This window comes from Scophthalmus maximus, chromosome 12, assembly GCF_022379125.1.
Source record: "Scophthalmus maximus strain ysfricsl-2021 chromosome 12, ASM2237912v1, whole genome shotgun sequence".
NCBI lineage: Eukaryota > Metazoa > Chordata > Actinopteri > Pleuronectiformes > Scophthalmidae > Scophthalmus > Scophthalmus maximus.
The window spans coordinates 19,609,873-19,623,549 of NC_061526.1; the positions used below are offsets into that span (position 1 = coordinate 19,609,873).

Sequence of the window (13,677 nt, forward strand, 5' to 3'; positions counted from 1 at the left end):
GGCATTTTCTCCTGTGTAATACTGAATTTCGTAAGGAAAATGCCAACAACACACTTAAAATCTCTTTACCCCCGCCTCTGACAGTTTACTTCCTATATCACTCAGAGCAGCAGTATTGTAGTGCATGAGAAATATTCTCAAGTGGTTGAGAGCAACAGATGTCATCCATACAGCCACCGAAAGAGATAAATAATAATATGTCTTGAGAAACCTTTGGATAACAAATGTGGACATCCAAGACTCAAGTGGTACATGGTTGAACTTGGATCGACTACGCGGTTGCTCAACATGAGATAAGATATACTTAATGCTCCAAATGTAAGATTAATGCTTCGCGTCAAATTGTTGTATTGAGGTAAAAACCTGTTTTCTGTCATGTTGTTGACAGAGATGTTGGTATAGCCAGAGGTGGAGGAAGCGTTCACAAACTTTACTTATGTAGAAGCAATTAAACAATGCAGAAATACAAAAATCCTTTGTGAGGACATAAGAATCATCAGCAAAATGTCCTTAAAGTACCAAAAGTAAAAGCCCTCATTTTGCCCGAATGGCCCTTGTGACTGGCATGTTGTTGTATATGACAATATTAAATTCTTCATAGTGACGCATCAATTTTTAAGCTTCCTTTTTACTGTTCGAAGAGTTGATGTGGAGGTTGGTTCCCAGCTCAGAGGAGCCTCCAGGGGGTCGCAAGATAAATCTGAATATGACAGAAGCAGAAAAAACAAAGTTGCACTCCACAAATCATTTTTTTTTGTTTGTTATTATCTGATCTGTTATGAGCTGTTATGAAACCATGTCAAGTTTTCAGAGGGGGAAATCATGTGTGTGTGTGTCTGTGTGTGTGTGTGTGTGTGTGTGTGTGTGTGTGTGTGAGAGAGAGAGACTGCGAAGAGCTTATAGAAAAAAAAGCAGCCCCAATTAAACACCGCTGTTTTGCAGAGGGGTTAAAACCAAAAAAATGGTCCATATAGAAATGGGTTGTATTTGATAAACTTATATAATATTCAAATGTTAAAATCCTTAACTGTGAAGTAACTGGTAAGTGTTGCTTTCGAATAGATTTAGTGGCATAAAAACAAAGATTTGCCTGTGAAATGTAGCTCAAAGTAGCATCAAATAGAAATACACAGGTGGAAGTACAAGTACTGGAAGTACTGAGCCAGGATAAATGAACTTAGTCATTTTCCACAGCGGTGAGTAACCCCCTTGACCACTATCAGCAATGCATGATTTACATCGCAGTAGAAATGACAACACACATGTGGAGGTGTAATTTACCTCTCCGGCTTCACAGCGTTAAATTCCGACAGGTCATTTTACCAGAAGGCCACTTCCCCGCTGCTGACCAAGCGGTTTGCCTTCTGATCCCAGCCTCCCCCCGCCCCTCCGGTGACCAATTATCGAGAAAGCTCAGAGTCTTACCGTCTCCCCGCTGCAGTAAAGGGACGCGAAGGAATCCAATGCCTCTGTCCTGTTGCAGCCATAAAAGCTGATACCGAGCGCAGAAGATATCAGATCGTGTTTGGACTTTTTGAAGCTATACTTTTATAGATTTTCCCCTCGGCCCTCCATGCAACAGAAAATCGTGGAGGGGCGCCTGCACCCCACTCTACACTTGAACAAACAGCAGGCCATAAAAGACATAACATCCATGTGTTATTATAGTGGTAACCTTAAATGAGCCATGGAGATATGATTTATGTTACAACCGTAGTGTATCACTGTGCTGCAGAGCATCCAGTTTAAAGTAATGCTAGAATATCCATATTTAATTTATTTGATCTATTAGAACTAAATGTTCCCCTTTAGAATCGACCCTCTTTCAGGCAGAACCCGTTTATTGGCCTTCTGGGAATTCACATCAGTAAAACCAATTATCATTTGAATGAAATGAGGCTATTAACATCCTATCTGTTCTGCTTTATTCAGCCCTTCATGTCTTTTAGAGCTGCATTCACTTTTGTCTTCTTTACAAGTGAGTCAGATTCACTTCAGATCCTTTAGGTTGTCTTTAATATAAGCAATGAACCATTACAAAAAGACTTTTGAATGATACGTAAGCTATGAACTTCTGCAGGGCCGTACTCCTTATTAATGACATTTCAAGAGAAAAGTGATGAGCGAAGTTGCAGTGCATTGGAAAAAAGAAAAAAGTGTGTGAAGGACAATGTTGTAACGTCAGTCATTTGTCGCCCTCTGTTGGCCTGAACGTGTCCCTCCAGTCGTGACATTAAGCTGCATCCCTTCAAAAGGACCTGCATTATCTCACCGATGTCCAGGCACTAGTGTGGACTGACGTCCCAGGGCTGCCGGGCGACCAGAAACCTCTGATCCGTTTGAAACTGGCTCCAAGTGAGAGCAAGTCCCTGCTGAGTCCAGCACTGAGTCGCCGGGCGCTCGCCTCGTACCGCCTGGGTCACCGGTGGGCGGGATGTCCTGGAGTCTGTGGGCTGGTGCACCAGCGGGAAAGTGAATCTCTCGGTGTGCGGTGCCAGGGGAGTCGTGCCTGTGTTCTGGGCCATCGGGTTATTCGACGGATGGAAGCACGGGGGCGGCACTGAGATGGAGGTCTGACGTCCGGAGCTACTGACACCTGTGGGATCTGATTGAAGGGAAGAAATCAGTGAGAGCTTTTTGGTCGTTGTTTGCAACCTCAAAGGAATTAAAAAACAAAACAAAATGATATGTACTATGTATCATATGCTGGTTGGCCAGTTAAAGATTACAGGGCCATATGTGTCAGTGGGAACCACACTTCATATGCTTACTCCCCATACACCTGTTATATTTACACCTTCAACATGACAATGCCACTATTTAATTTTTTTGCATCCAGACAATCAATTACTACGCAGACACGCAGTGAGCACGCTGATGTGATAAAACATTTTTTTATTTACCTGTGTCTGTTGTGAAAATGCAGCCATTCTGCAATTTCCAGGCAACAGTGTTGCACGGTGAGGAGGCGTGTGAGTTCTGACCGTGGAGTCTTGACTCTCCCGTTGCCTTCAAATCAACACAAACACCGTTCGAATGAGACTTTAAACAGTGTGTTACTGTCACCTGTGGGAAAGTATTACTTTCGCAAAAGTCCCAGAATTGTTTAAGTCTTGCTTTTAAAACATGAAATATTCATGACTAAATATGCAATATGAAGTTTTCCACGACTCAGATGACGCTCGGCATTACAGAAAGCTCTCTTGCGAAACAACAAAAGCCTCGGCGGGGAAGCGAGTGCTCGTGTAAGAACCCGCCGCTCGCAGAAAAGAAGCCGAGGGGCTTTAAAGTTTTCTCCCACAAAGTGCTAATCTCCACTGTACCTGCTGAGATGTGAGGCTGTGCGGCACCGCTGCATTCACGAGAACAAAATCTCTTTTCTTCTGAAGCTCTGCAGCTGTTGGGGTTAGAAATAGATTTTGTCAGACAATAGTGAGGCGTGAACGGGAGTGTGCCGAAAGGGATTTCCATTCGGTTTCAACTCGTTCCGTGGTGCTTGAATGACGGTGTGTCACACACGTATTATCTCTCGGCCTTGCCATGCGACACACTCACTCTGTGTGCCGCTCCTCTGTTTGGTTTCCCTCCTCCACTTTGCCCTTCTGTTTGAAAACCACACCTGCGAGAGACGGACAGTTATGTCAACACGAGTTGTTGCGTTACTGTATGAACATTTTGAAATTGTGAAAATGAGTGTGAGTCTACCTTGATGGTGTCCTCGGGAATTTTGATTTTGGCCGACAGGTTCTCTCTCATGTACATATCTGCATACTGGCTGAGGGTGAATTCTGCTTTGGGAGACGGAAACATGTATTTACAGTATGCTCTTCTGAGTGTGTGTGTGTGTGTGTGGGGGGGGGGGGGGGGATGCAGCCTTAGTTTGACATGTGCAAAGACTTTGAAAGATTTTGAGTCACCTTGCTCAAGTGCTCTGCTCTGCTCTGGGGTGAAGGTGGTGCGGTTTCGGTGCTGGACACCTTTAGGTTTCCGGACGTCACTGCACACGAGCTCACTCTGATTCACTTCTTCTTGAATCAAAGAATCAAAGTCTGCGGATACACACACACACACACACACACACACAGACACACACGCTTTTTACATCAGCATCAGAGAATGTTATGTCCTGTCTGGATTTCCTCTCTCTTGTTTATTAGTTCACCCAAATTGTGATTGTGATTGTATGTTTATGTGGAAAATCAGCAGGCTTCTCATTCCATAAACGACATGAAACAAACAGGCTTTGTTTGGGAAAGTATACATTCGGCCCATGTTTGTCCGTGTTTACTTGTAATTATGTTTGTTACCACAATCGTCAGCTGGAGTGCACAGGTCCTGGAGTGTCTCTCAGGTGACTTACCCTGCGCACAGCTGATGTGCGCACTCGTCTCCATGCACAAGGGTCCGTGGTCCAAGTGGATCTTTCTTAATATCCGATTTATAGATGACACCTTATGGAACACATTATGCAAAATAAACACATGCGCCTCATCAATGGGTGGAACTTCTCATGGAATTTCAATGGCACTCACGCTGGGAACTTGCGAGACTTTGCACAGTCGCGCCGCCGCCAGGCGCTTCCGAATCTCCCAGGCGAAGATGGTTGGGTTCTCCCGTTTGTACTGGATTATGGTGGAGATGACTCCGGGGGTGAGGAGTCGCGGTCGGCTCCCCCCTGTGGTCTTGGGCTCCAGGAGTCCCGTGCGTCGGTAACGGCTCAGGATCTTGCTGACGCAGCCGTTGGACACCTGGTGACGCAGAGGTTCCCACTGTATTACATCGACATTACCGGTCTAGCTGTAACACAATGTGCGGTTTTTTTCTTCTTCTTCTGTCCCCGTACCCGAAGTATCCTGGATATTTGACTGGGACGAACTCCCTCCGAGGCCAGCTCGATCATTTTCCTCCTCTTGGACTCGGGGAGAGGTCTGCCGTTCAGAAACATGCCTCCTAACTGGTTCACGCGTCCACCACCTTATCATAACAAGTCTACACGGTTGGAATTTGTCTTTAAATGGCACACTTACTGTAAAAAAAAATAAATGCCCTTAAAGCGACATTTACTGTAGTTCACACACGTTTACTCGCCAGCAAAGTATCAGCAGGTGGTTTAGTGTTTTTCTTTAAATCTGATAAAAGCATTAAAGTGCGTAATTGGATCGTTAAATGAACCTTTATTTTGCAGATCAGCGTGTCTTCCGCACATCTTCGCTGGCTCCCAGTCCTGATGATGAAAGTACACCAACAAACAAAAAAAAAACAACGAGAAAGAAAATGAATAGTGTGTGATGTTGTCCTCGGGAAGAACGACGTCAGTCCACGCACCTCCGGTGGATGACAATGAGAGGACGCACGCCCTCCAGCAGAGATTTATAGGCCTGCAGACCTCGACGTGACGCGCTGGCCTGTTACCAGAAATGTCAACATTGCCTGGAAGTGCATGTGCGCATTGTGCCCTTCAAGTTGGACGCAGCATGAGAAGGTGCCTCGTTTCATTCCACTCACACAACGAGGCTTTGCAAAACAAGGTAGATGGAGTGAATCGTGGAAATCCATGATTTAAAAGGGATTCATCCAAAGCTCAAAGTCCAGCATTAAGTTTGGTCTTATGCACGTCGAACATTAATAAAATAAAAAAAGAAATAATAGAACAGGAGTCACAGAGGAGGAAAGTGCTCACTGAGTTGTATTTGTACAATTAGACATCACCTAACAAGAAATGATATCATCTTCTTTGCTTGTTTCTTGTCATAAGTAGACGTGGCTTTGTTGCACCAGTCGCCACCTGATCAGAGTTTAGCAGATTTGTTTTGGCTTTAGCACATTTCCTCAGTATCATGAAATAAACATCCCCTCTTCTGAATTCTTGTAGATTACGTTTCAAATTCAAACACGTCTGTGTATTATTGTGATGAGCAAATCGACAGAGTAACATTGAAGTTTGGGAATTCAGACGTGTGTCCCTTTGCGCAGAGGCTGCCTCCTGTCTCACTCACACAAACTCCGACTTTCAGTGCAACACAATCCAGTCCTTGAACCTTCTGTCCCAGTACACGTTGTCCTGCTGTAATGAAGTTAAACACTCCATCTTTCTAAGAAACTAAATAGTCAACACTGGTATGTTTCCCATCCTTTAGGGGGGCCTTGTGGTCACGTGACCCGAGCATCCTTTCCCAGGTGAAGTGGCTCCGATTAAAAAAGCAACTCTGGCCTCCTTTCATAAAGCAAACATTTGGAAATCTGCTCCAATGACGACTGCCATATGGTAAAGTGCTTTTGATAAATCATAAATCCATCACGCCGTCTCTCTTTATTACATTTTCTTTCAAAACGTGGACAAATAGACTCGTGCATGGGCGCAGGGAAATGGCCAATTGGGGGACCTCGTTTATCCAGAAGAGGGAGGCTAAAATAACCCTCACAGATGTTCCTTGGGCAGCCAGCAGATAAAAATGCGTTGTAAACGTTTCAAAGGAAAATATTTGACGAGCAAATATTAGCCCATGTGAAAACCCACATGAGGCTCGTCCTTTGGTCTGTTTAATGACTAATTGAATATCATTAGTTGGGTCCACACAGATCGAAGTGCCACCGAAATAAAGGCTCACATTTTAAAATGCCATATGGCCCAAATTATACATTAACCCTGAGTTAGAGGACAATAACACTCTGTGTGTACAATCAGCCAGGTTAGATAGAGGAGAGCCATTTTGGACACCATCGTCTCCTTGCCAACCGAGACAAAGGACAAATAAGGCGGGCCTTTTTTTATTTATTACCGTGGAGTTTACACGGTCATTGATTTATAGTAGTTTATTGCACGTACAGTGCGTGCCAAACGAGGTTGATTAAAGTACTTTGGTTGTGTTGTTTCGACAGCGCCGCATATTCGCGGTGCGTAAATTTTCATCAGGGCTCGCCAAAGGCAGGGGCGGGAGTTTTAAGTGCTTAAATCAAGCCACAGAACAAGTTTACGTGATGATTACACGTCCCATGTGTTGGTCTTGTGTATAAAACACATATATCCGTGACATGCTGTGTCCTGAAGTGTTAACATTTTGAATAATTCAGCCGCGTAAAAAGGGTTACCAAAACCTCTCCGTTGCGCACCGAGGTGCCGTGTGCGCAACGGAGCTGCCTCCGTGGTCGCTTGCAATTTTTTTCTTCTTCGTGTAATGAAACAGCAAAGAAAATAATGAAAACCTCCATGTTTTACATTTTTGCTTTCCTGCTTTCCACTGTCTCGTTGGGTTTGTTGGTGTGGAGGTTTTTACTCAATGACAAATGTTAAAACATTTTTGCGAATCGTATCCAAATGGATGTAGTGTATGCCACTATTCGTAACTCCCCATATAAGATGCATGTTATCCAAGCAGGTTATTTACAATAATCACCAAATGTAGATCAAATATTTTAAAGCAATTTGGTCTTTACCTGCTGTCCAATAAGAGAAGGGGCCTTTATAACCTTTGACCATTATGGATGTACCTGAAGAGGAACACAAGGTCAGTGTTAGGATGAATGTGTTTAGGGTCCTTCTCATGCGTGATCATCTTTCATTTTCATTTTGCACTATGGGTATGACAGTCTTTTCAACATTTTCTTTTTTTATTTTCATTCAAATGTCCATATGAGTGCCTTCAGTAAAGTACTTTTTGATAGTGATAAGATTCATGGTCTACGGTGCCCAATAACTTTCAATTTTTAAACATCATGTCATTATTTTCTTCAGTCTGATAGTCACCTGATTAGAAATTCATACTGTATCATGTAAATCACTATATTTTCTTTCCTTTACCTCAAGTGATATTGCAATGCCAGTCTCTCTCCTTTAGCAGCTGAAGTAAGTGAATCACTTTTTGAGTATGTTCTGGTAATTTGTAACTTTCTCGAATTACCAAACCTCAATATCTATATTTGTTGGGTGATGTTTAGTTGTTGAGAATCCCCCCAAATAATCCACCTCACATCCACTGACAGACTGGTGCGAACATCCAAACATACTAAAACATAGTCACAAATGCTCATGGAAAGTAAAATGTCCAGAACTTCCAGCTACAGTACACAACTGTAGTGGTGTTGCCAGTGTTGTGTGATTTGACACCCAGAGGGCGATATCGCCTCACATTTAGATATCGCTCATGAGCCACTATAATTTGCAGTATGCATACATACAAGCTTGGACAGAGATGGTAGAATGGGGAAGAGGGATTTGTTTGTAACAATAACATTTTAAGTAGAAACACAATAATAGATCTACAGAATATGAAATACCAATGGGTGATTGTGTGCATCAAGTAAGTTTGAAGAAAGTCACTTTTTGAAAAATTGTTCATTTACAATCTGTACATGTATTTGTTTCCTTTGATAATGGTATCCAGCCTCTGTCTCTCTCTCTCTCTCACACAAACACACACGCACGCACGCACAGTGATCATTACGAGTTACTTCTTTTAGGAATGAATGTCTGAGCATTAAAAGAGTCACGATACATAAAAAAACACTACAAGGTATTGCAAATATTTAGAGTAGGTCCCCAGAGCATAAATGTTGTTTTTACCCACAGTCACATGTGGGAGCTGCCGTGCAGAACAAGCAAAAATATATATTTATTTTCATGTCTAATGATATAAATAGGTAAAGCTCTGTCTGTCTTTCTGTTTTTCTGTCCCTAAATTTGGACTGATTACATCAGCGACGTCATGAAGGGGTTGTGTCTTAAACATGGTTGCCGTGGGAACAGCAAGTGCTGTTTAGGGGGTGACAACCTCTCATCTAAAATTACCTTACAGTACAGTTGAAATCTAATTTTCAACTACACTTTCTGTTGCCAACGTAACAGCCCTGTCATGATGTCACTGATGTCATCAGCGCACTTTTTTGAATGTGCATAAAATATAGTTACTAGAAATTAAAAAAAAAGAAATTCTTATTCTTATTCTGATTATTTCATTTCAGAAGAATATGCAGGAGAAGGGGGTAAATGTATCTGTCGGAAACAAAAACAGTTACATACAGAGTGAAATATAAGTCAATTAGCTACTACACTGGTTAAACTATATTTTATATCAACCTATATCTAAAACAAAGTGAAAAAGTTTTGACACATCTCTTTGTCACTTTTTAGGGGCATTTATGTGAAATGGAAAAATAAAAGCAAAGAATGTGGGGACCTTTATTTTATTTATTTATATGTAAAAAAGTATTTCCCTCCAACAAAGTATTTTGGAAAAACCTGTATTAATCGTTAAAAAACATCATTTTTTGTCACTTGAGCCCAGTTTTTAGGCCTATTTTAGTTTGCGTTTTGAAAAAGTAATGACGCCGAACTGACTTTGAACAGTTACTCTTGACTACTCATCGGTGGATATGCAACCAAACATCACCAAATGTCATTGACAAGAAGGGAATCTTAAAAAACAGTTTATTCTCAGGCGAGTTCTGACGCGGACCAATTCCGGCGCTCCGAGTCAAGTGTGATCTCTCCTTTCCGACAGACCGTGAAGGCAGCGCCAGCTGGGTTAACACTATGCTGACGTGTCGCACGTCTTGCCCCGGAACACTTTGTTTCAATTTGCTCACGCGGTCGACGGGGCGCCCCGTCCACTCCCATTCATTCCGCTCCCCAGACCCGGAAGCGTTCTGACGCGTGTGTATGCATGGCAAAGTGTGTTTCCGGTATAACGTGTGTGTTGATCGGTGCTCAGCCCTTTTTTTCCTCTTGGCTTCCAGTAGAGCAGTCACTCACTCAAGAGTCCCGGCTCCCTCACCTGGTCACCCCCCTCGTACGGCGTTATATCTCAACCCGGTGGACATGGCATCCGTTTCGGCACCAGCTCAGACAGCAGCCGCTGCGTCTGCAGCTCTGCAAAGAGGAATTGTGAAGATGGTAGGACTCCTGACACACTCACTCGTAGAGCTAGTTAGCCGAGTGAGCCCAGGGCTAATGGAGGCTCGACTAACGGTCGCATGGCACACAACTTCACCGGAACTTCACTGGCAATTGAAATGCACTCGTGCGTTGAATGCAACGTGCTGGCAGTGTGTCACTGTCCCAATTTGTTCAGCCATCCCTGGCCGCGGTAGCATGCCAGCTAACATTGGGTTAGCTGGCATGCTACTAAAATTAGCCAGTCTGCTAATGAGCTGAAGCTAATTGACATTAGCACGTGTGTGCTATCTTGGTAGTTTTAAATGACTTAAAGTCATAATTTCTCTTGTGATGTGGAAGGGCCACTGCGACGAGACGGACGACTCGCGCGCTAACACAGTGACAAACTGGCGGCTGGACACCAGAAGCCATGTAGGAGCTCGTTAGCTGTGACGCTCACAGCTGTTTAGTTTCCAGGCTAACGGCTAGTAGCTAACTAGCATCCACTGTTCCAGCAAGTGTTAGCGTGCGTGAACAAAGTTCGCGGTCCGGTGGTGCCGCCGGAGTTTGACAGCGTTTATTCCACACAGTTAAATAATTATTATTATTATGTTGTTGTTGTTGTTGACCACACGGGAATCAAAAACCTTGCCTAACTAGCGTGGAAGCTAAACTCGTTTGAATGTAGTCCCCCTGTGAGGAGAGACCACGGGAAACTGACACGTAGCTCCAGCCCTCTTGCCCCCCTATAATCTCCCATTCGTGTGTGTGTGTGTTACTTACAAGGTGCTTTCACAAAAACATACAAATCAAAGACAATTAAAATCAGCAGTCCAACAATAATACGGTTTTCAGGTCACATATATATTTATATATATAGATATATATCTATATATCTGTATATAAAAAGACAACATTACATAAAAGCAAGTCCTTAGAACTTGTTAAATGACTTTACCTTACTTTCACGTAGACTTGGCCAGACCCGTTGCTCTCAACTACAGTTGACCTTTAACTCAACTAAAGTTGACCAGTTGACCTTTAACTCAACTAAAGTTGACCAGTTGACCTTTAACTCAACTAAAGTTGACCTTTAACTCAAATAAAGTTGCCTTGCCTTTACTTTATCCAGATTGAGTCAACAGATTTTGTTGCCCAGTTTAACCTCTGGACGGTGCCTCTGCCTCCCACTGCTTTGCTTCTTTTCCCACAAAGTCAATATTCCCACAGGAGTTTTGATTTTACTAACTTATTTTGCAAGACTTAAACAGACTTAAAGGCAGTTATCCTGCGCCACATGTTCAGTTGTTTTTGATTGTGGAGTGGGTTTAAAAACCGGGTGCGTGTCTCTCATGGTCCTCCTCATCAACATTGTACTTGATCACAGAGAGCACAGTCAACACACTCGCCGCGCTCGTCTCCAGGCATTTGAAGCAGGGCTGTTTTTAGAAAATGTGGTAAACAGGTAGGCATTGGTGTCCTCCCCGGAGAGGGATGTGTGAGTCGGTTACTCTCTTGTGGGTTTATTACCAAAGGAACTGAGGGTTTATGAAGAAATAATTATAGCCTTTTTCTTGTGTTCACCAGAGTCAGTGTAGTTGGATTAAAAGGATTTTTGGTGAGAAACTAATTTCAAATTAAACTCCTGGCTTTCACCAGATTTGTATCATCTCAGCCTTTAAATTATTTTGCACACATAATTTAGCAATATAGTAAAACCTTCATGTAATACAGGCCTCTCTGGGCCTTGAGAAAAGTGATGTGGTGAATTCCAAGTGGAACGTGGTAATTTTGTAAACTGAGAAAGGAGGTGTAGCCCCCCTTCGCCTCTTTTTTTTTTTTTTTTCCATGCCAGGTTGGCATTTAAGAGTTACAGCAACCCTTCTGCTTACACTTGGACGAGCCGAGTCAGTCGGTGCTGGTGTGATGGAAGAGTTTATCTTGCCCACATCTTAGATCAACAGCCCCCCTGTGATGCTCCCTGCAGACACACTGGAGAGTCCACATATAAAAGGTGTTTGCTCAGATTCGTGTAAATGCCATGGTTGTCAAACCCAGTTGAAGTTTATCTTTCGTCTTTTCCCCATATTTAGCTACGCTATCAGTCGGCGTGATCTCGCTCCGCGTTTGAATGACAGACTGTCAACAGGGCAACGTGGAGTTGAGGTTGCTTTGCAGCTCTACAGCCATAATAGTTGTCCTGATACATCTTTGGTGATTTAAAGCTGCTGTGATTTCCACCAATCGGCAACTGATTAACATCCCCACACCAGTCATTCACCGCTTAAATTGATGATATCTTTATTTTCTTATCTGCTGTGCTTGTTTATGTTACAGCAGTTTTGGATCTGTCCCTTCCTTTCACAGTGCTTATCAGACTGACTCTTGTCACAGTGTAAATGCAAATATAACGCTTTACTAAATGTACCGGAGCGAATGTATTGTTTGAAGGAATAGAAACTGAAAGTTGCCATTGGCTTCTTCCTTCAACACAGGTGACTGAAATTTACATAATATTTTTTAAGAAACGAGCAGGTTTAAATGTTTTATCTCCTCTTGCTGGTTGAAACAAAGGCCGGTACAGTTACTGTTGACTGTATTCCCCTCCAATTCACCGTCTTTATTGTCATCTGTCCAGGTCTTGTCGGGCTGTGCTATCATTGTGCGGGGCCAACCTCGAGGTGGCCCACCCCCGGAGCGCCAGATCAATCTCAGTAATATCCGAGCAGGGGCAATGGCCCGCCGAGCTGCTCAGGGCCAGCCCGACACCAAGGACACCCCCGATGAGGTGAGTCCCATTGTGTGTTTGTTTATTTATTTATTTATTTGTGTGCGTGCATGCGTGCGTGTGGCAAAGGCAGAACAAGGTCCTGGTAAGTAGCCGGGCAGCACACACTGTGTTACTCCAATTCGGCGGTTAATGCTTTTGTGTTCCTCTTTGTTTTTAATGTGGGGAAATTTTACTTTTACATGACTTCCTTTTCTCAGTTCGATTGAGTAGTTGTTAAATTACGTATGAATTGGAATTCAGACCATACCTGTTTGTTTAACTGATGATGCAGACTAGAGATAAATATGTCAGTTTGTTCTCAGTTGAACTCCAGGATTTAAGATATCGCTGATGTAATTTGACATTCGCACATAAAGTGATGGACTTCTACAAGTGTTGTAGATAGATGGACTATCTACAACACTTGTCTGCTGTTTACTTTTTTATACATTTTCCAACCAGGCTTTGACAGAAGGTCATGCCTTTTTATTTTTATCAGATGGAAAAAAAATGGATAAATCCATTGACAGAAATAGTTTACTTTGACCAAGATAATATCACAGTGAAAAAGCACTGCAGTTTTTCCAAAGATGATCATCATGCTGTTAATTATTGCATTTAGTGGGTACTATTTTCACTTCACTATACACCATATACATTTAAAATGAAGGGTTATGTTTGTCATTACAGCAATATGTCTCTGCTAGTTGTTTAACTGCTGATAATAAGTCACAATACACCGTTAACTTCTGATCGGATCACGATATGGAAGTATTAATATTCCTGTCTGTGTTGCAGCCATGGGCCTTTCAAGCCAGAGAGTTCCTGCGGAAGAAACTAATCGGCAAAGAAGTGTGCTTCACTGTGGAAATCAAGACTGCTTTGGGCAGGGAGTACGGCATGGTCTACCTGGGGAAAGGTGAGTCCACTGTCAGTCATAAAATCATTAACTAGCCCTGAACAATGTCCACACACAGCATGGGTATATGCTGGATTCCATGCTGGAATAATGTTACAAGATTATTTGTTCAAGTTA

At 42.9% G+C, this 13,677-nt stretch overlaps 2 protein-coding genes across 4 annotated transcripts in view; one reads left to right on the plus strand and one right to left on the minus strand.

The window, feature by feature from the left end:
- Positions 1–2,001: 2,001 nt before the first annotated feature.
- Positions 2,002–10,868, minus strand: pax4 (paired box 4). Of its 3 annotated transcripts, none has more exons than XM_035648379.2 (12): positions 10,830–10,868; positions 7,435–7,488; positions 5,173–5,224; positions 4,844–4,974; positions 4,533–4,748; positions 4,361–4,451; positions 3,918–4,049; positions 3,706–3,788; positions 3,556–3,619; positions 3,324–3,397; positions 2,904–3,009; positions 2,002–2,605 (listed from the first exon to the last, which is right to left on the minus strand). In XM_035648379.2, the coding sequence occupies exons 3-12, from the start codon at positions 5,204–5,206 to the stop codon at positions 2,286–2,288; spliced, it is 1,251 nt and encodes a 416-aa protein (XP_035504272.2). In that variant the 5' UTR covers positions 5,207–5,224; positions 7,435–7,488; positions 10,830–10,868; the 3' UTR covers positions 2,002–2,285. The 3 variants fall into 3 exon arrangements, with proteins under 3 accessions (XP_035504272.2, XP_035504254.2, XP_035504264.2); XM_035648361.2 differs by having other exon boundaries at positions 3,706–3,791; XM_035648371.2 differs by lacking the exons at positions 7,435–7,488; positions 10,830–10,868 and having other exon boundaries at positions 3,706–3,791; positions 5,173–5,822.
- The window catches only part of snd1 (staphylococcal nuclease and tudor domain containing 1), a 157,028-nt gene continuing 153,016 nt past the window's right edge, over positions 9,666–13,677 (plus strand). Inside the window, exons 1-3 of the mRNA XM_035648341.1 lie at positions 9,666–9,889; positions 12,510–12,659; positions 13,440–13,560. Of these exons, the coding sequence (XP_035504234.1) occupies positions 9,815–9,889; positions 12,510–12,659; positions 13,440–13,560 (346 nt within the window). The 5' untranslated portion in view covers positions 9,666–9,814. The remainder of the gene's footprint in view (positions 9,890–12,509; positions 12,660–13,439; positions 13,561–13,677) is intronic.